Source organism: Polypterus senegalus, chromosome 18, assembly GCF_016835505.1.
Source record: "Polypterus senegalus isolate Bchr_013 chromosome 18, ASM1683550v1, whole genome shotgun sequence".
NCBI classification, from domain to species: domain Eukaryota; kingdom Metazoa; phylum Chordata; class Cladistia; order Polypteriformes; family Polypteridae; genus Polypterus; species Polypterus senegalus.
Window position 1 is genome coordinate 23552310 of NC_053171.1, and position 22690 is coordinate 23574999.

General features: G+C 42.0%; 1 protein-coding gene and 1 long non-coding RNA gene across 2 annotated transcripts; one reads left to right on the forward strand and one right to left on the reverse strand.

The window, feature by feature from the left end:
• Positions 1–1880: 1880 nt before the first annotated feature.
• Positions 1881–3990, reverse strand: chac1 (ChaC, cation transport regulator homolog 1 (E. coli)). The gene is made up of 3 exons (XM_039741946.1): positions 3676–3990; positions 3249–3284; positions 1881–2821 (listed from the first exon to the last, which is right to left on the reverse strand). Exons 1-3 carry the CDS (start codon positions 3844–3846, stop codon positions 2447–2449), a joined length of 582 nt encoding a protein of 193 aa, XP_039597880.1. The 5' UTR covers positions 3847–3990; the 3' UTR covers positions 1881–2446.
• Positions 3991–4113: 123 nt separating this feature from the next.
• Positions 4114–5672, forward strand: LOC120518625. Its single transcript, XR_005631263.1, has 2 exons — positions 4114–4248; positions 5106–5672. It is a non-coding gene; the product is annotated as an uncharacterized LOC120518625 (long non-coding RNA).
• The last annotated feature ends 17018 nt before the right edge of the window (positions 5673–22690 follow it).

A 22690-nucleotide genomic window follows, 5' to 3' on the forward strand; every position in this document is an offset into this window, starting at 1 on the left:
TGGATTATTATTATTATTATTATTATTATTATTATTATTATTATAACTACTACAACTTTTACAACTACTGATTAGGTCTTCGTTTATAAAGGAAACAAATCCAACAGTTATATTTTATTTTGTGAAGTGTACTTCTGTGTTTTCTTCTCATTAATTTATATTTTAATAGTTTCAATTAAAGCTGTTATAAGAAATACTCATGTAGTGGATTCAGGGATGGGCGTTTGGGGGGTGTTGGGGTCCCGAGCCCACGAATAAGGTTCTGCTTAGAGGGGCAGCACTGATTGTGACAAATGTAGAGGCTATCCAGGAGGGGACAAATACTTGTTCACAGCTCTGTACAGTAGCAAGCCCACCTAACCCAATTCAGGGTCCCAGGTGTGGGATTCAATCCCTTCATTCTCTTTTTATTATAGTAAGTTAAGCCTAAAGTGTGAAAGAGTTCAGTGAGCCTTTACGTGGTCAGTGTCTTCTAAAGACTAGCGGACTCGGGATCCGATTTTTGTAGTGTCTGCTCCTGATTATGAACTTCACACCTGCGTGTCTCCCCACGGTGGCACTTTGCATGCCCTCTCCGTATCAGTGAGCTGATTATTTAGTGATTCTACACTGGCGTCCCACCCACAGCCGTCTCCTGCCTTGAATCGAGTATTTCCAGAATAGGCTCAGGCCGCCCATGGCTTCAGACCGGATTAAACAGGCTACGTGCTAGTGGCAGTGAACAGATAATGAATGCAGCGCTCCACTTTAAATGTCGCACCAGGTGAGGGGTACAAGAAACTGTCCTATACAGCTAAAGAGCCTCGGGTTTGGTGCAGGAGAAGAAGGAGAAGCACCAACACACCATGAAATGCTCATCCCGGAGCGTACAGCAAGAGGGAGCCGGCTGGTGGGCTGCCCTCATCATATCACGCTGCCCAGCATGGCCATTACTTCAAGTGTCTGCAAGTCGAAAGATGATAAACACTGCTGTGCAACTAATGTTAGAACGGCTGGAGCCGCTAGTTATCATTCAGTATCTGAACCTGCTTTAGTCCCGTTCAGGGCTGAGCTCCTCCACGTTCATTTAAACACTTTTGGATTTTTGTGCCCACCTAATTCCCTGCTGTGAGTATATGTGGTGGGTATGTTTGATAATTTGCTCCTTTGCCGTGACTCGGATCGTGTGGAGCTCACGTGTTTGAGAAGAGTGACAGCTGCAGGTGGGTGGACCCTCGTTAAATAACACCTGACTAAAGATGGGAATTACACGTCTATCTATCTATCTATCTATCTATCTATCTATCTATCTATCTATCTATCTATCTATCTATCTATCTATCTATCTATCTATCTATCTATCATTATATAGTGCCTTATCTATCTATCTATCTATCTATCTATCTATCTATCTATCTATCTATCTATCATTATATAGTGCCTTATCTATCTATCTATCTATTATATAGTGCCTTTCATTTCTATCTATCTATTATATAGTGCCTTTCCTATCTATCTATCTATCTATCTATCTATCTATCTATCTATCTATCTATCTATCTATCTATTATATAGTGCCTTTCCTATCTATCTATCTATCTATCATATAGTGCCTTTCATTTCTGTCTATATAGTGCCTTTCCTATCTATCTATCTATCTATCTTTTATATAATGCCTTTCATTTCTATCTATCTATCTATCTATCTATCTATCTATCTATCTATCTATCTATCTATCTATCTATCTATCTATCTATCTATCCATCCTCATCCTCACCCCACTATAGTCGCTGGGGACTTGAGCATCAGACACACAAGCAGGGCGCCGACTCTGGCCAGGACATCGCACAACATGGCCACTTCCCCATCGTCTATGAGATAAATCATTGAATACGTCTCGCTTACCAATTATAAATAAACACTTCTTGTTTTATAGTTTATTTCTTTGTGACTTTTACATATAATGTAAACATATAATTCAAATCTTCCTTTCACAACAAAGGAATAAACAGTACCAGACAACTTTTTCCAACGGTTGGTTTTAAGTGGTACCTTCAAAAGAACTAGCAGCATTTCCCAACCAGCCTCAACCTCCATGACACGTTATCCTCAAATAGTGTCCATCTGTACACATAATACAATACATTAAAGGAACGTTTGGCACAAAAATAAAAGATATGACACATTACAGTAGGGAAGGACTACATTAAGTCCTGGAAGAGATTCTTCCGTCAGAGAGAAAAGAAGAAATCCTATTGCACGGTCCCTAAGTTACAGAATAATGAATTAGTATGTGAGCACCATAACCGAGCTTTTGTACAGTACTTGAAAAGGCCAGGAGGTTACATGAAATGTGAAGGGTGCACACGGCGTGTAACAGAAACGACGGTGATGCAGTTCACCGGGTGACTTGTACCGTCTCAACGACTACTATGGAATATTTTTACAGTTCTCGCTCCCAAATATCTCACCCGATTAAAAAGGGCAACAGTGACAACGTTGCAGCTTCAATGGCAAACAAATGCTCATCGTGAACCTCCGGACAGGCCAGTCTCATAAATTCTGCCAGCCGCAGGAGGTACTCGATGTTGTGTCCAGATTTGCCACTTGACACCGCAATCTGCACGGCGATCTCCTCCGAGCTGGCCGGCCCGAGGTAAATGGGGTTGTCCGAGGTGGCAATGTAAACCAGCGCCAGGACTGACCCGTCTTCTTCACGAGGCTTGAACTCAATGAGTTTGGTCTCGTAGCCGCCCATTACGTTCTCTCGGATGTTCAGGTACTTGAGGGACTCTTCGATCTCCTGCCCTCGCACCTCGTAGGCGACTCCCCATGTGCAAGCCTGGAAGACAAGGAAATATGGACAAGTTAATAAAAACCGTAGATTCATGGTAATGTCTTAGAACCCTGACTGCTTTCATTGTTCTATTAATGGTGATTATTCTGAAGCTAACACACAAATGAGTGCATTGTGAAGACTATTTCATAGTAATATGAGCACTTTATTCTGATGATACTTGTAAAATGTACAATGTATTGTAAGTGTAATCTGATGTGGTACATTAGCAAGTGCAGGGTGCAGATGGCACTATATAAAAAGATCACAGATGCCAAACGTTTCTGCACATTGTGACCCCCAACCCCATTATAAGAATGTAATCTGTGCTTAGCCTAACACACACAGTTTTAGCTTTATTCTACTTCTCCTCATTTGCATTAAACGCAGTTTCCGAAAAAGGAAAGAACAAATGCGTGACGTCAATACTTACATCATTGTCTTCCACCAGAGTCACCACACGGCCAAGCTGTAAGGGAACAGAAAAGATAGGAGACGCGATTAGACAAAACCACGACGAGACACGAGAAGACAGACCGCGGATGTCGAATCTCCGCATCAGTCTGCAAAGCGAAGCAGTCCGGCGGATGCGGAGGATACCACCGCATTGGCCCGGCCTGGCTGCCAGTATTGCATCATTCTGCACAGCGTAACCTTACATCAGCTTACCTGAAGCTGGGTGGGCTGCGTTGTGGAGAACGCAGTGAAATGCAAATTATATCAAAATAAAGCATACGTTTTTGTATTTCACCACATTTATTCATATGCCTTTGAATCACACATTATTTATTTGTCCAGTAAATACAGTACGGACCTGCTAGGTGAAAGGTGCCATATGCTGATGCAAAGGTAAAACTTACCATTTGGTCGGTGCCCCGATGGAAGTTGTCTCCGTGCCAGAATCGCCTGCTGTATCCCTTAACGTAGCCAACTTTGCTGCTACTGTATTTGAAGTCCGGTCTCCAAACAAGCGACCCATACCCAAATATCCACAAACTGGACTTTTCATTCAGAATATCACTGAGCTTCATTTTTGTCCTTTTATATTATCTTAGCTATGGACTTGAAGATAATTAAGTTTAAAATGAGACGATTCTTTTGCGGATGTCAGGCACGGCGCCGAGTCCGTTGTTTTTTAACCAAATCGTCTACTTCTAGATTTCCATGCCTTTTTAAGCCTTCTTCTCACACGTGTAAATGTTGTGGTCTGTCTGTCATTCGGCAGTGACCGGCGAACCAATCGTGATCATGAAAGGCGGGACCATTTGGCCAGTTGGACCAATCAAGTGCTGCTTAAGGGGCGGTGCTTTCCGATTCGCTAAATCTGATGCAATGTCCCCGAGTGTTTCATGCTTCTACCAGAGCAAGCAAGCCCGAGGAAAGTTGCGTCAGACAGGAGGAGAACTGCAAGGCTGGCTGTACCGTTTCTTTACGTATGTAAAGTTTAGTGAACTAATAATAAAGTAAGCCAATATGTATTGGTCTGTTATATCTAGTTGATCAAACATATTAAATACAATAATTGTGTTTACAGCTTAGTTTGAATCGAACGTAATCGCCTTCAGACTGTCAATAGATGTTTTTGTTTTCTTCTTCACGCAGGATTTTACTGTTAGTATGCAATGAGATGAAATTCCCATTACTATTTTTAGACTATTTTTATTTTATTAAGCAATTTAAAACTCGTCAGTGTTTGTGGGTTACTGTATTACGTTGTGCATGTGAAGCTAATTGTGTGACGCACAGGATGTTTCAACAGTAACCGCCTGAAGTAGCAGATGTGCATTTATGTTGTTCGCTTTGAGCTGAATTTCTATCTTATATAAAACAATGGTCACAATCCTGCCTCAGTCAATTTTACACTGCCAAATGTTTGGACACACATCCAGAAATGTTCATGATTTTGATAGAAATTGATAGCTTTTTAAAATCAAGTTACCAATAAATTTATTTTAAATACAGCCTAGAAATTGCTAGTGTTGCTAACAGCTATTGCTTCCTGAAATGACCAATTTCTAATTTACTATTCCTACATGAGTGCCAATCTCCATTTGAAGCAGCCATTTCTTCAGTGTCTTAATGGTCAACTCCCTTAACTTATCTGTCATTAGTCATTTTAAATGCTAATCGGTTATTAGAGAAACGTTTGTAACTACACCTGGCATTCTGTTCACTTGAAAGTTGAAGGCGCTGGCTTTTCTAAAGTTTAGCTCTGGGTTCAAAAATGGCCAAAAAGAATGAAACCGCATTCTGAAGAAACACGTCAGTCTTTTTGTTTTCTCTTTTTCAGACTGAAGTCCATTCAATGTGACAGATGGCCAAGACACTGAAGATTTCCTACACAGGTGTCCATTGCTGTCTTGAGAGGGGAGAGCACACGGGAACTAAAGAGGAGAGAAAAAGAAAGAAAGAAAAGGCCCAGACTGACAACTGCATATGAGGATAAGGACATCAGAGTGTGTCGTTTGAGAAACACACACCTTACAAGTCCTCAGTTGGCTGCTTCTTTAAATACGCACCAAACCCCAGTGTTGTCTGCAACAGAGAACATATGACTCCAGGATGCTGTCCAAAATCTTCTTTTCCAGTCGGCTTCTGTCGGCTTTCTTTTGGCCCTTTTAATCTTTTCTTTGTGTTTGCCAGTTTCAGATACGACCTTTTCTGTGTAAGTCTGCCTCTTAGGCCAGCGTCCTGGAGTCATTTTTTCTTTATTGCTGATGACATTTGAAGTTTGAAATTTTTGTATTGTGACAACCTTAATCACTAAATTATTATATAGCTTATGACAAGGAAAATGTAAACCACTTTATCTGATAGAAGGTTCTCGTGGAGCGCAAACACGAGTATCGGTAGCGTTTCCTTGCAGTCTTTGTCGATTTTTGTAAAGTGTGTGACTCAGTTGATCGAGTTGCCCTGTGGGACATCATGAGGGTTTGCGGGATCCCCTCAAGGTTGCTGGATATCATGGCCAGCTTGTTACTGGTACTGTGAGTGCTGTGCAGAGTGGAGGCAGGACCTCTGCGTTTTCCCAGTTGATTGAAGGGTTCGTCATGGGTGTAATCTTGTTCCTACTCTGTTCAATGCTTGTATGGACTGGGTGTTGGGCAAGGTCGTGGGGTCCAGCGGCTGTGGGGCATCTGTTGGTGAAGAGAGATTCACTGATCTGGACTTTGTTGATGATGCTGTGATCTTCGTGGAGTCAATGGAGGCTCTGATCGGGGAGCTCGAGTGACTGAGTGAGGAGTCCAAGTGTATGGGCTTGTGAGTGTCCTGGACAAAAACCAAAGATCAGGGCCTTTAATGACCTCTTGGGCACGGCCATCAGCAGTATGTCTGTCTGCGGAGAGAGTGTCGACCTCATTGAGAGGTTTACTTACCTCAGCAGTGATGTTCATGTCTCTGGTGACCCTTCCTATGAAGTCAGTAGACGGGTTGGGAGAGCATGAGGGGTCATGAGGTCACTGGAAAAGGGCTGTGTGGCGCTCCAGATATCTCTGCAAAAGGACGAAGGTCCAAGTCTTTAGAGTCCTGGTGCTTTCCTGTCTTGCTATATGGTTGTGAGACATGGACGCTATCCAGTGACCTGAGATGAAGACTGGACTCATTGTGTCTCTTCGGGGACTCCTTGTGTCCTGCTGGTTTGACTTTGTGTTGCTCACAGAGTCCCGAATGAGGCACATTACCTGCATTGTGAGGGAGCGTCTGTTACGGCACTACGGCCATGCGTCGTGATTCCCTAAGGGTGGTCCTCATTGTTGAGGACCTGAGCAACTGGACCAGGCCAAGGGGATGTGCAAATAACACCTGGCTGCAGCAGATAGAGGGTCATTTCCAGAGGGTGGGACTGGGCCGCATGTCTGCCTGGGGGGCAGCTAACTAGGATCTCGAGCTGTAGATAGATAGATAGATAGATAGATAGATAGATAGATAATGAAAGGCACTAAATGATAGATAGATAGATAGATAGATAGATAGATAGATAGATAGATAGATAGATATATGATAGATAGATAGATAGCTAGATAGATAAGAAAGGCACTATATAATAGATAGATAGATAGATAGATAGATATGAAAGGCACTATATGATAGATAGATAGATAGATAGATATAAAGACTATATAATAGATAGATAGATAGATAGATATGAAAGGCACTATATGATAGATAGATAGATAGATAGATAGATAGATAGATATGAAAGGCACTATATGATAGATAGATAGATAGATAGATAGATATGAAAGGCACTATATGATAGATAGATAGATAGATAGATAGATAGAAGGCACTATATAACAGATAGATAGATAGATAGATAGATAGATAGATAGATAGATAGATACTTTATTAATCCCAAGGGGAAACTCACAAGTAGTAAAAAGTGTCCAGGGAACGAGTCCACATAAAGAAAAGTGGTTGGAGTGATCAGTGAAATAGAGAAAAGGGTAGAAAGATAAAGTCATCGACGGAGCTGCTGGAAAGGCTGCCCCTCGCGGCGGTGCCTGAGTCAACATCATCGTGTGGTGGGTGCGACAGCGTGCTGTACCAGTGCATGCTCCCCAACCTAACCTGACCTGTGAGCCTTGACATGGTGGTTCTACTGTGGGTCCAAAATGTTTTAAATAAATGTGTGCTTCGCTTTTTGGATGCTCCTTTCATTTTTTTTTTTAAATGTCTTCTTTCAAGAGGACTTGCAGTCTGTGCCAACAACACGTAGTGTAAAACACAAGCCAGTCCTGAATGGGCTGTCAGTTCTTCATGTCCGGCTTGTTTTGAGTCACCAGAGACATTTTCCTTATGCAGGTTTGTAGGCAGCACTGGGCACAAAGCAGCAGCCAACCCCAAATGAGATGCCAGTCCAAACCAAATCAAAGATAAATACATAGACTGAACTTTATTTGTCCCCAGTGGGAAATTTGGCTTTTTATAGATTTGAATCAAAGAAAATCCACAAAGTGACTGGCATGGAGCTGAACTCAGGGCCGGTGAGAGAACAGCACTAACCTCTGTGTCCCCATGCCAGCCTCTGTCAGGCGTTACAGTAACCTGTTCAGCTGTAATCTTTAGCCTGCAAAACTTCCTATGACAATGAAACAATCAGTTAGACTTTTCTGTGGTGCAAATGAAGGGATTTGCTCGGTGACACTCTGTGAAGACCCGACTCAGTCCTTAGCTGCCACTCCACAACGCCTGCCTTGGGGTGCTTGTCCTCCCACCCACTGACCCAGTTAAAGACGGGCGGTCCCTGCCGCTGCCTCGCTGTGTAGCCCCGAGCAAATCACATGAAGGGCCGGAGCTCCAGCTGCAAAGCAAACACCATACCGTGTGTACGTCAGTAATTAGAATGTATGCCCTGGTACGACGGGCCCCGTCCCTTGAGTGTGGGAAAGGCGCTCGGTGACTGAATTGTGTTAATGGCGACAGCGTCCTGTTTGTCAAGAGGTGTTTAGCTCTCAGCTCTATCTGGAATTTACAAAGATCCGCGTTCTTCACAGGCAGCCCTGTGCCTGGTTGTTGACTTTGTATCAGGAGTGTCCTACTCAAGGCCCGCAGGCCGGGTTCAGCCAATGAGCTTTTTTAATGCCGCCAACGTCCTCCGTATTCAAAACGCTTTTTTTTTATTACTCACTTGACATATTTAATTCAAGGTGATGTACAACATTTGACATACGATTGGTTACATCTCTCTTTTCTTTTCAAATAGAGTCCAGGCAGGTGAAGTGACTTGCTCAGTAGTGGGATTTGAACCCGCAACCTCGGGCCTTGAAGTCCACTACAACACACTGCCTGCCTAATGTTACCCAACACATTATAGATATTCATATTTGGCTGACATCTTTGTCCAAGGTGACTTACAACAACAACAACTGAGGAAAGATTGCATAAAAATAAAGAACTATGGGTTAGCTAATAATATCTGAAATAACTGAAAAAAATAAAATGGTTTTAGGGCGGCATGGTGGTGTAGTGCTAGCGCTGCTGCCTTGCAGTTCGGAGACCTGGGTTCGCTTCCCGGGTCCTCCCTGCGTGGAGTTTGCATGTTCTCCCCGTGGGTTCGCTCCGGTTTCAGGATCTGATCAATAATATTTTAGAATAAGAAGGAGTAATTCTCTCCGCATTTCTTTTTCTTCTCCATTCATCTCTATTGCCCTATTAAACTCACCAATTTTGCTTACAAGCTTTAGGTATTACTCTGTTGGCCATGCTGTCTTTCTCAGGGGTGGGGTTCGATTTGTTTTCAATCCTATTCTTTGTAAAAATGGATCTATTTGTATGGAATGATTACAATAAAGTTAATAAAATTTAAAAAAAAAGACGTTTATTTGGAAATTATGTGTTGTTTGTTTATGATTCTCATTTTAACAGAACAGAAAATGTAATCATAATTCTGCGCACTAATAGTTGCCTAATAATTGCGCACACACGTGTATTCCCCTGATAATGTTCACAATCTCATTTCCTTTGCATAATATTAAGGTTTATTAATATTTTGGATTGACGGATGACACTGTATTTGTTTCATATTAAAATGAATCCCAAAAATACAACTTGCCTAATAATTGTGCACACGGCACAGTTCCGTCAGCTGTTTTCTCACAGAGAAAACAAAATGTAACGCAGACTCGCTGTTCTTTATGATGACCCATCACAAAAATCACAGAACACGTTTAATAAGCACCAAGAAAAGCCGACATGGAATGGCGTACAAACAATACAGAGCAACGCCACTTGGCAGACGGCTACAGAATACTGTAAGTATGCTACACCCAGTCGAAATTGTGACCCAGGTACGGATTCCGGTTACTTTTGGGTATCCCCTTGAATTCCTGCCGTTTTCAACAACAACAACAACATTTATTTCTATAGCACATTTTCATACAAACAGTAGCTCAAAGTGCTTTACATATTAAAGAATAGAAAAATGAAAGACACAATTATAAAACAACATAAATCAACATTAATTAACATCGAATAAGAGTAAGGTTCAATGGCCAGGGGGGACAGAAAAAACAAAAAAAACTCCAGACGGCTGGAGAAAAATAAAATCTGTAGGGATTCCAGACCATGAGACCGCCCAGTCCCCTCTGGGCATTCTACCTAACATAAATGAAACAGTCCTCTTTGGATTTAGGGTTCTCACAGAAGGACTTGATGATGATGGTCACGTAGACTTCTGCCTTTTAATCCGTCCATCATTGTTGGAGCATCATGAAGCTTTGAGTAGGTGGTGATGGCGCAGGCCGCCACCACAAAGAAACCGGAAAAAGAAACAGAAAAAGAGAGTAGGGGTCAGTACGGATTTTAGAGCCACCATGAGTAGTTATTATGATGAATTGAACATACAGAGTATCAGGATTAAGTTAAATTGAAGTTATAAAAAGGCCATGTTAAAGTAATGTGTTTTCAGCAGTGTTTTAAAGTGCTCTACTGTATCAGCCTGGCGAATTCCTATTGGCAGGCTATTCCAGATTTTAGGTGCATAGCAGCAGAAGGCCGCCTCACCACTTCTTTTAAGTTTTGCTCTTGGAATTCTAAGGAGACACTCATTTGAAGATCTGAGGTTACGATTTGGAATATAAGATGTCAGACATTCCGATATATAAGATGGGGCGAGATTATTTAAGGCAGCATTTGATCAAAACGAAATGAGATCAACGATGAAACCAGTTGTAGTACAGTCAGTCAGTCATTATCCAACCTGCTATATCCTAACAATAAATAATAAATAATATCACTTCACAAGGGCCATTACTGCCGCCAGGATTTAATTCAGGGGGGTGCATAAAGAGATTTTTTTCTTTCTACGCTCCCCCCCGCAACAAAAACTTTTTTTGTATATGTATGTGCCCATTAAATACCTGCCAATACAGTCGCTATCTCTGAACAGTACAGAGCAGTCAGTTTTTGCATAGATAGATTAACCACTTAAGGCATGACCTAATTTTTAATTTTCTGACAAAAAATCATCGACTTTTTTTTGTTATCATATGATCACTGGAATATAGTTAAAAATGTTATTGATGTATTCAGTGGCATAGGTAGTGCTTTTTTCCTTAAGTTTTTAATGTAATTTTGTAAGCACTTACATACAGCTAGACCTCTTTTCGCGGTTAATAGTTCCGATTTCTGGGAGAACAGTACACTTTAGAGAAAAATATTTCAAATAAAAATTGTAGACATTGATAAGTTCTACAACTTTTATGATAAATATTTTCTCTAAAGCGTACTGTTCTCCCATAAATCGGAACTATACACCGCGTAAAAGAGATCTAGCTGTACACTATAAGAGGCTACAAGTTTTATCCGGCTGTTTCCGAGGCACTCAAGATTGGCATGACACTTCCTGCAACAACCTGCAGTATTGAAAGATCTTTTAGCACATTACGGCGCGTCAAAACTTGGAACCGATCTACAATGAGTGACGATAGATTAAGTGGATTATGTATGCTTAGTGTACACAAAAAAAGAATAAATAATTGTCCAAAATTTTTCGACAAAGTTGTAGACAAGTTTGGACAACAAAAAAGAAGGCTTGAGATGCTCTTTTAGAAACAAAGTGAATGATTGTTTATGTATAGTTGTAAAATGTAAACGTCTAATTGTAATTTAAAATTTAAAATAAAAACTATTTTTTCGCGTTTTTCTTATTATTGAAAGATTTATTTTTTTTCTCCATTTCCTTTTTTTTCAAAAGCTAGGGGGGTGCACGTGCACCTACGTGCACCCCCCTGCCGGCGCCCATGACAAGGGCAGCAGCAGCAGTATGCATGAGTCTGTTTCCCAGCACTGACCAACAATTATTTAACCCTCCTTAATTTGCTTATTTCTGTTACTTTAACATGGCCTTCTCCTAACTTCACTTTAACTAAATCCTGATACTCTATATGTTCAATTCTTCATAATAACTACTTATGGTGACTCTAAAATCCGTACTGACCCCAACTCTCTCTTCTGTTTCTTTTTCCGGTTTCTTTGTGGTGGCGGCCTGCGCCACCACCACCTACTCAAAGCATCCTGATGCACCAACATTGATGGACTGAAAGCCAGCAGTCTACGTGACCATCATCATCAGGTCCTTCCATGAAAACCCTAAATACAAAGAGGACTGTTTGACTTATGTTAGGTAGATTACCCAGAGGGGACTGGGCGGTCTCGTGGTCTGGAACCCCTACAGATTTAATTTTTTTCTCCAGCCTTTGGAGTTTTTTTTTTGTTTTTTCTGTCCACCCTGGTCATCTGACCTTACTCTTATTCTATGTTAATTAATGTTGACTTATGTTTATTTTTTATTGTGTCTTCTATTTTTCTATTCATTTTGTAAAGCACTTTGAGCTACATTTTTTTGTATGAATATGTGCTATATACATAAATGTTGATTGATTGATTGATTGATTCAATGTATTTATGGCCATTGGACAGAAACTGTTTCTGAATCTATCAGTCCATACTTTCATAGATCTGCAACACCAACCAGAAGGTATCAGTGACCAAGGTGTGAAGGATCCTTAAGGATGTTTGAGGCTCTGGTGAGACAATAAGAGCGGCCAATGACTTCCAGGGCGGGCAGACAGCAGCCTGTGATTTTATGTGTGTGTGTTGAGTTTATGACTCTCTGGAGAGCCTTCTCGTCTGTTTCTGTGCATTCAGAGTACCATACTGTGATGCTCTCTATGGTTGGATGATAAAAAGCCATCAATGGTTTTTGCTCCAAAGTTGTTTTCCTGAGCTCTCTCACAAACTGCAATCTCTGATGCGCATTATTAACCGTTGCTGTGATGTTCTCAGACCAGGAAAAGGTTCTCAGAGATGTGGGTTCCAAGGAATTTGAAGGTGTGCACCCTTTCCACATGGTCTCCGTTGATGTAGAGCGGAACCGGTTCTGTGCTGTGCTTTCTAAAGTCCAGAATGTGTTCCATGATTTCTGTGGTGTTCGGTGTTATTATTTTGTCCATCCCTGGACCTCGTCTCTGCAGGCCGACTCATCTCCTTCTTATATGAGCCCCATAACAGTGGCGTTATCTGCAAATCTAATGATAGTATTTGTGGGATGGATTGGGGTGCAGTCATTTGTGTAGAGAGAGTAAAATAGTGGGCTCAGCACACAGCCTTGTGGAGATCCTGTGCTGAGCAGAAGGGAGGACAAGACATGTGGGCCAAGTTTAACCCTTTGGGGGGTGGTTTGTCAGAAAGTCCTTTATCAGGGTGTGGGTAGAGGAGGGGAGCCCTAAGTCTGTCAGCTTCCTTAGCAATATGTCAGGGATTATTGTATTAAATGCTAAAGAGCAGCCTTCCATAGCTTATTTCAGTGTTCTACTAGCATGTTTTACAAAATGATCAAGACACTTCAACATTTTGTGAAAAACACAGTGATGAAGATTAGAGAACAGTCAGCATTGTAGCAGAAAAGAAGATTACAACTAAAATGTTTGGAGGGTTACAGGTTTCAATAATTAGGACGAAGTATAGAGGCCCTTGCTTTGAATGACTTCAGCGCATCTGCGCCCAGAGGACGTTACTAGTTTCTCACACTGCTCTGATCTAATCTTGGTCCACTCTTCTTCCAGTGTCTTCCACAGTTCGACAAATGTAGTGGTTTCTTAGCCTCACTTTATAGCCAAGGATATTCTAGAGATTCTCTATCAGGTTTAGATCTTGACTCAAGGCTGGCCATTTCAGTATTTCGATGTTGTTAGCTTTCAGGAACTGATTTATCTGTATAGCAGTGAGACGGGGGGCATTGTCTTGCATGAAAAGTACGGGATGATTGGGAGATGCTCGCAGGGAAGGAACTGTAAGTTTCTGAATGAGGTTCTGATGCACTCATCATGCCACTTAGCTGGATAAGAGGCCCAAGTCCTGCTGCAGAAAACATCCCGCAAACCACGACACTTCATCCTGCCAAAATTAACAGAGTTTTTTACGCACTTTAGGTTCAGTTTTTCCCCAGTTTGATGCAGAACATTATATTTCCCATCAGACCCAAACAAATTAAACTTTCTCTTATCACTAAACTGAACTCTGGACCAGTTCTCCTCTGTCCACACAATGTGAACCTCAGCAAAGGTTAGTCTAGCCTTTTTGATTCTTTCTGCTAATGACAGACTTGTTCACTGCAGTATGGGATTTCAGTCCGAATCATCTTACAGTAAATGGCGAGACACTGTATGCCAAGACAGACCCTCATACCCTGTGAAGCAATGAACTGGTGAGCAATTCCAACTGTAGTGTTGAACCAACTCCCCATTGGGAGTCTCCACATTATCCTGTCCTCTTGTGCATTTGTCTTACATGGACAACCAGCATTTCTGGGGGACTTGAATAAATTAGTGTCACTGTACTTGGAACGACCAGCTTCTCTTGCAATAGCTGAAAGATGACACACACGTGCACTTAGGAGGCAGTCAACAAGCCCTGAGGTGAGTGAAACATCGCGAGATGAAGGGTTGATTTATGGTTCTAACGCCTCTCTCTCTTTTTCATCAGACTCGAAGAAGACAAATAATCCATTTTACTCACCCGCTCCACTTCCGGATTTCCAAGATGGCTACCCAACGTCGCTTTCACAAAACGTCACTTCCGGTCCCCTGATGATGATGTCACGCCCAACTCCTAAAGATGTCGTCACTTCCAGTTACCCTCTGATGACGTCACTTCCATCACCACTATAACAACAACACTTCCGGTCTCCAGATGATGACGTCACTTCTGTCTTTCCGTTATGATGTCATCTCCAGCCACATCATTTCCTTCAGCCATTTTGTTTTGTATAAAACACTATTTTTTCTGTTGCCATTGCTCAATTACTTTCTTGAAGCATTTGGATCGTTTTTCACTTATTTTCTTTTGCTGGACATTACACGGGGGTCATTCCCCAACTCTTTTTTGTGGTGAAGAGTCAATTAATTCACGACAAAAGGTTAGCCCTTTGGCCGTCTTCAGGACAACCCGCTGTTTCCGTCACCCTTGAGTGACGTGCCATCTTGCAAAATAATTAGGAGTGCGGCCAGATGAATTGGGCTTGTCAGATAATTAAGGAAATGAACACCAGTTAGTGCCAGATTAACACCAACAACTGGGACGTTTCTGAGAGTGTTCTCTCATTTTGATCAGATTACTTCTTCAAATTTCTCCTTCAAGTTTTTTATATTGTGCTTCAGAATATACTAAAATGATGAAATATGGTTAAAAAACACCCTTCTATTCCAGTTAGGATAACTTCAAATAGGTTTAAGCAGTGATTTTGAAATTTAGGGAACTGTAAGTTGTTCTGTGATTTTGATCCCCACTGTATATGGGAAGCACTAAATGCAATGGAACGGCCAGAAAATTTTAAAAGGATCATTGGAAGTATTAAATTAGCAATGTGTATGAACGGTACACTTAAATCTGCAAACATCAGAACAGTGGAATAAGGTGTGAAGGCTAGGGGGCACCGGTGAGCTCCAAACATGAACAAACACGACAGTCCCGGGTTCAGATAAGGGGGTGTTGATTACAAATACCTTGTAAACACAAGCTCAAGTTTCTTCTTCCTTTGTCCTCCTCTCCTCTGCCTCCTCCTCACCACCACCACAGCTCTGCGCTCCTCCAGTCGAGTGTTGCCTTCCTTCCTCCCAGCTCTTACTCGTCTTGACAAGGCAGCATGGTCTGCTTTATTGAGGACCCGGCAGTACTTCCAGTGGCATGACGTGACCAGTTGGAAACTCTTGAGAAAACCAAGGAGGCCCTCACCCAGCAGCGCCCTCTATGGTCCGCCATGGACCCCTACAGGACTCCCAACTCCCATACAGCCCTGCGGGTGTCCCAACTGGGTCTCTGTATGAGGGGCACTGGGGATTAACTGCTCCCTGCCGTCCTCTACTGCAAGTTCTTATAGCATAGAAATCATCAGGCGTCCTGGCCGGGTATTGCCCCCATCCTTCCATTATGGCATCCCAGCCAGGTAAGGATTTCTCATTCGTATTGGGAGGGACGCCCAACCATCCTCTGGGGTGTCTAGAAATGAAAATGGCATCAAGCTGGGAGATAGCCTTTTGATATGTAGGAATTATATACTGTAAATAACATGAGCAAGATGGGCCTGAGATGCTGGAAATGAAATCCAGTATTGAGCCAGGATTGATCTGATCCATACTGATGATATCATTTTAATTGCAGTAAGAGAGCAACAGTTGCAATGGAAATGAATAACAAGGAAGAGCAAGCTAGCAGCAAAAAGAGGTGAAAATATATGGAGAGAAAAGTAAAGGAATGAAAAACAATAAAAGAGAAATGAACAGACTGAGGGAATGGATAGGCTAGAAAACGTTTCAAAGTAGGAGTGTTGGGAGGTAAAAATAAGTAAAAATGGAGAAACAGATAAGAAACATAAAAAACCTGGAAAAAAGTATGCTATCAAGTTTATAATCCTCTCATAGAGAAGAAAGAATTAAATATGAAGGTGACGGTGTTGTCTGCATGGAGCAGCCGTAGGTTACACTGCCGAGTCTTAGGCAGTGCTGGACAAACAAAGATCTAAAATAACAGGAGCTGAAGTGAAGTGTTTGAGGCATGAGGTCAGTAAAACTAAAAGAGACAGGATAAGAAATAAGAATCGGTGAAGAGCCGGAAATGCCAGGGCTGGTGCCACCATTAAGGACCTGGGCCGCATGGGTTAGCTACTGAACAGTCAGCTGGCACACTAATAAGCTCGGCCCAGGGCACAAAATAATCAGGCAATGGCAACTCGTGGAAACCAGAGAAGTGAGGCAGCTAAAGTGGAATGGACGTATAATGAGGATGATTGAAACAAGGATTCCAAAAAGGTGTCTGAGAGGAAAGGGAAGGGAAAAGACCGAGGAGAAGACCTTGAGGGGTACTGAAAGAAAGAAGCGGCAGCCAGAAAGAGAGGGGTGACCATGGAACAAGTGAAGATCCTGTCAGAAGACAGAAAGCAATATGATCAGCAGCTCAGGACTCCAACTCCATAATGCATGATGGGAGAAGACAAAGGAAGTCGCTAAGTTCCAGTATTATTTGTGGTTGAACTAAATTCTTTTCTTCTTTCCTACCACGACCTACTTAGCTTGATTTTGGGTTCAGGTCAGCACAAGGTCGACCCCTACTGGCCACGACATTTGAATCAAAACCTGCCGCCTGTGAGATGTTTACGGCCTAGTCAGGTGGGCACCCTCTTGTTTCCAAATTTCTTCACGGAGCACAGGCAGCCTATGTGACTCACTCGGGTGTCACATGGCGAGTCACTGGTGGGGCGAAGGTGTAATAAAAAATAAGATTAGTTTAGACAGAACTTTATTTGTCCCCAGGACAGGAATTTGGCTTTTTACAGACACTCATTAGATAGATAGATAGATAGATAGATAGATAGATAGATAGATAGATAGATAGATAGATAGATAGATAGATAGATAGATAGATAGATAGATAGATAGATAGAAAAGGGCGGAGTGGTGGCTCTGAGGCTAAGGATCTGTGCTGGTATCCAGTTCTAATCCCCGTCACTGCAAAAAGAGATCCTACTCTGCTGGGCCCTTAACCTTCAAGTGCTCCAGAGGCGCTGTACAATGGCTGACCCTGCGCTCTGACCCCAAGGGGTATGTGAAAACTAACTGTTCCTAATACAAGAAATTGTATAAGGCGAAATAACCAAAAAAAGGCATTATATAAAAGATAGCTAGTTAGATCAGTATAGAAAATGTGCTATATAAATACTTGCATTACCCAACTTGGTTAATATTATTGCTAAACACCAAATCAAAGTAAAATAAAGGCTCTACAGTATCTATCTATCTATCTATCTATCTATCTATCTATCTATCTATCTATCTATCTATCTATCTATCTATCTATCTATCTATCATATAGTGCCTTTCTTATCTATCTATCTATCTATCTATCTATCTATCTATCTATCTATCTATCTATCTATCTATCTATCTATCTATCTATCTTGATGTACAACACTTTGGTTCAACTCTGGTTATTTAAGGTGCTATAAAAATCGATCGACATTGACACTGCCTGTGTGGCGCCTGCATGTTCTCCTGGTGTCTCTGCTGGTCTGCCTTGTTGTTTTCTCACTTTCCTCTCCCTCAGGGTCATTGGTGGTCCCTCCTTGGCTCTGTGGGTGTATATAAAGAATGCAGTCGTAATTGTTACTGCTGGTTCATTTTAAGTTATTTTGTTATTTACAGTTTGCTTTTTCTGGAATGTAATAACCGGTCCAACTAGTAGCCTCACAAGTCACGGAGCTGCCTCCTGTTGTTTGGGCTCCAGGCATGGCCTTGATGGCCTCCACGTCGAGTTTGTTTACTTGCGGCTCAGGTTTCTAATGAGGTTGATGAATTACATCGGTCTCATTGTGTGCGGACTGACAGGATGTCCTCCTCTCTGCAGTGGACTCCTGCCCACATTCGGCTTCAGTTGCCCGCAGTGCTGGCTTTGGTAAAAGGCCGAGTGTACCATCCATCCCTCTTCTAACCCACTTACTCATTTCATGGTTGTTGGGAGGGCAGGCTGTTTGTGCAGCATTGGGCAGCATTGCGTAAGGCAGGACCGAACCCTGGCTAGGGTGCCTATCCATTGCAAGACACACAAACTCATATTGAGCTTACAGCAACAAGAAAGAGGGCAGCCCGAGCTACTCAGAAAGCAGCCCCCCACACAGACAAAGGGGAGTCTTATAAACTCCTCACAAGCCTGGAATTGAACCCTCTATCAACCCTTCTTGGAACTGTGAGGCCACCCAGCCTACCACTGTGCTACTGGCACTCCAAAGATGGCAGCCATTTTGTGCCCAATTTGGAGTTTTGTTCTATACTGTACTGTGAAATCACCCAGATTGTATTTGTTACAGCTTGATTGAATTGTAGTTCATATGATGGCACCGTGACTAGCAGTGCTGCCTGTAAGAAAAAGACTAGACCCCAATAAAAAGTTGGGGTACCACCCTGGTGACCCCATATAATTGAATGATTGCAAACAAATGAAAGCACCCAACAACTGCAGAGATGTCTTCACAGATGCACATTCATAAAAGGATTGACCCAAGATGGCAGCTTTCTGGCAGGAAGAGGTGGGTCCAGATGGATGGGCACTAGCAGAAGGCATAACCACACAGCGCCATCCCTTGGAGTGGCGGGGAATTACCATTGCTAGTGCCCTTGAGGTGTCCCCTCATAGAGCGGGTGTTTTGTGTTCAGATCCCACTCTTTCCCATTGTCTTTCTGTGTGGAGTTTGCATGCTCTCCCTGTGCCCGTGTGGGTTTCTCCTGCAGTCGATTTACTTTACTCTCAGATACCCCAAAACACACAGGTTGGGCTGATTGGCACAGTGGGCGTAAGCACCAGCTCCATCAAGCACCCCCAATATGTCGGACATTCAACACAGCCTGCATATACTCAGCATGTCGATTTATTACACGTGACTTTTAGAAGCTCTTTGTTTCTACTAAAGAAAATCCCTGAATTGACTGAATATTTCAAGGCAGTCGAATCTTCATCCAGTCAGCAACAAAATGCTGATCCACAGGGTAGAGACTTTGAAAGGCCTTTCAGACACTAGATGGTCGGCACACACACTAGCAATAAAAGCTCTGCATCAGAACTACGCCAGAATTCGAGTCACTGCAAAAGTTAGCCGATGACCTGAACCAAAACCTTACTGCTCTGGATGAAGCCAGGACACTCAACACGAAGATGGAAAAACTAGAGATTTCCTATTTGTGTAACATGTATGGCACCGCATACTGCAACGCTTTTACAAGACTAGCTCTGCTCTGTAGGCAGTTGGTTTGGATTTGTGTAACGCTGTTGATCTCATTAGCTCATTGAGGAATTATGTAGCCGGCCTGCGAGATGATTTTGACAACTTTGAGAGTGGTGCAAAGAACATGTCACCAACTGTACAGTATTCCAACACTACAACGTGGACACACAGAGGCACAGAAAAGGAAAAAACAAGCAGATGAATCCACTGAACCTGACTGTGAGCGATCAGGCCGAGACAAATTCAAAACGACAGTTTTTAGTGCCGTCACAGACCGACTTGTTGCCGAGCTGGATCGGAGGTATTACTCCTACAAAGACACTGAGCACACATTTGGATTTTTGAACAACATTTTCTCCATCTCTGTAGAAGATCTTTGAACTGGAGCGGCTAATCTTCAGAACAAATATGCGGGTGATCTGGAGGAAGATTTTGTGGACGAAATTGGACAATTCAGAGAATTTATTAAAGAAAACAAGGACATCTCAGCAAGGGGTCACTGCTGCAACTTATTTTGAGGAAGAAAATTACAGTCAGTTTTTCCAAATTTTAATATAGCACACCGGATATTTATGACTTTTCCTGTAGTGAATGCTAGTGGAGAGCTGGATAATTTGACATCCGTGGCAGAGTGACGGGTGCTGAGCAGACTCCTGTCAATAATGGAGAATCCACTGCATCCACTGAACAGGATCATCTCCAGACAGAGGAGCAGCTTCAGCGACAGACTGCTGTCACCGTCCTGCTCCACTGACAGACTGAGGAGACCCCACACTATGCAACTCTTCAGTTCCACCTGGGGGTAAACGTTAATATTATACAAAGTTATTGTCTGTCTGTTATACCTTCATTGTTATCACTCTTTAATTTAATATTGTTCTTTATCAGTATGCTGCTTCTGGAGTATGTGAATTTCCCCTTGGGATTAATAAAGTATCTATCTATCTATCTATCTATCTATCTATCTATCTATCTATCTATCTATCTATCTATCTATCTATCTATCAATCTATATATATAGTACCTTCATATCTATCTATCTATCTATCTATCTATCTATCTATCTATCTATCTATCTATCTATCTATCTATCAATTATATAGTGCCTTTCACATCTATCTATCTATCTATCGATTATATAGTGGCTTTCTTATCTATCTATCTATCTATCTACGTAATAGTGCCTTTGCTATCTATCTATCTATCTATCTATTATATCTATCTATCTATCTTTATATATGCTATCTATCTATCTATCTATCTATCTATCTATCTATCTATCTATCTATCTATCTATCTATCTATCTATCTATCTATTATATAGTGCTTTTCATATCTATCTATCTATCTATCTATCTATCTATCTATCTATCTATCTATCTATCTATCTATCTCATCAGGGATTTCTCTTTCAGGAAAACAAGGAAGAAAATCTTCTAAAGGTAGGAAAATGTATATTTGCTGTATGATTGTGATGCTGTTGTGTTATTACTTTGTGTTACTGTTTTGTATTTTTGTGGGTCTTGTTTTATTTGATATGTGATTTTGCCTCAGTAATATAGTATGGCCTGTAAACTACTGCCATTATTGCACCTGTTTGTTTAGAAAGCTAAAAGCGGTTATTACTGTAACTTGCAGATCCACTGTTAATGCGTTTTATCTGTGGAGTTGTTATTTATAGTAAAGGCTGTCAAGGTGCTTCTGCACCCCAAGTGGGTGCATTTCGGCTATGTAATATTTCCAGCATGCTATTACATGTGGCATTAATTTTTTTTTTTTCTGCTAAAGCATTATGAGTAAGTACGGCTGTCTATATCCTGTGCAACAGAGGGCCCACACAAGAATAGCCTAGGGGCCCATGACCACCTTAATCCGCCTCTGGTTATGACTATGAGTGTTCTACAGCATATCCTAAAAATCACTTTCAAAAATATCCACTAGTGGGGGAAATCCTGGCAAAAACCCTGGCTAGATACAAAAAGGGCCACATAGAATATACATAAATTATAATATAATATAAATTATGCACATTTATTATTACAGAAATTCTCTGTATGTACATGAAGTTCCGTAGGGCATGTAAGGCAAAAAGGAGTTGCCAGCAATCAAAATTGCAAAAACGGAGCAAAAACACAAATCACACACACCAAATCCCTAGCGCTTTCAAAAGGATCCACCAGGAACCATGGGAGACCCTTCAGACTTCTAAAGTGGAGGGATCTGCTAGATCTCTCAATCATCTGCAGTGGAGAATATCAACCATCTGGTCCTCCTTGCCACCCTCTCTGACCTCGGAGAGGAGCCATGTCACAGGTGCACCAGGCAAGCACGGAATGCCCCAAGGAGTGGTACTGGGCTCTCCCTTCATTAGACCCTTGGTTTCTGGCAGTGATTGGCAGCTGGGGCCACACATACGACACTTGGAACATTTAAAACAAAGCAGACAATAAACAAAAGTAACATTTACTTACAAAACTGAACACAAGACTTTGAGGTGCAGCCAGAAGGAGGAGCCCTGGCTGAGATGTAACAGAGGGCCGTTTCCTGCTTCACGTCCACGCTGTGAGGATACACACTTGCGCTTTGTCACCCTGACTTGCATGAAGCCGGCCGGTATCTCTGATGATTAATTTCTGAAGGCCGTGTCTCACTCCTGGATGCTGTTTCCAGTTAAAGCTGCCAGAACTGAGGACCTGTTATCGTAAACGAAACTCCGAACATAGTTTGAGCAGGATGGCACAGCAGGTGCCAGCTCACCCACATGAGCTTACAGAGAGTACATTGCCAAATAGAAACCAACCCAAGATCACATCTGGCAGAGATTATCAGCTACGGAAATGTTGTGCAGATATTTCCCCACTTGGGACCAACATTTACATGTGTTTCTGAGCGCAGTACAAGACCTTCTTTGAGTGCCGTCTGTGATGATGTACGGGAGCCAGCGAAGCATTTACAATCGAGTCAGCCATTCTTTATTGTGAATTACAGATATTTAAAGTGCAATTCTGCAGTGCAGCTTCAGTAAAATTGATATTTTTAGTTGTTTTGATGAGTTATTATCATGTCCTCTGTTTCAGCAGTTCTCTAATGTACTGCCTTGGACT

Bases quoted from the DNA above. Each gene is read 5' to 3' on its own strand.
- chac1 (XM_039741946.1), bottom strand. From the start codon at position 3,846: ATGAAGCTCAGTGATATTCTGAATGAAAAGTCCAGTTTGTGGATATTT. The intron at 3,285-3,675 runs GTAAGTTTTACC...GTTCCCTTACAG, and splicing joins ATCGGGGCACCGACCAAATG to CTTGGCCGTGTGGTGACTCT. The intron at 2,822-3,248 runs GTAAGTATTGAC...CTTGTCTTCCAG, and splicing joins CTCTGGTGGAAGACAATGAT to GCTTGCACATGGGGAGTCGC.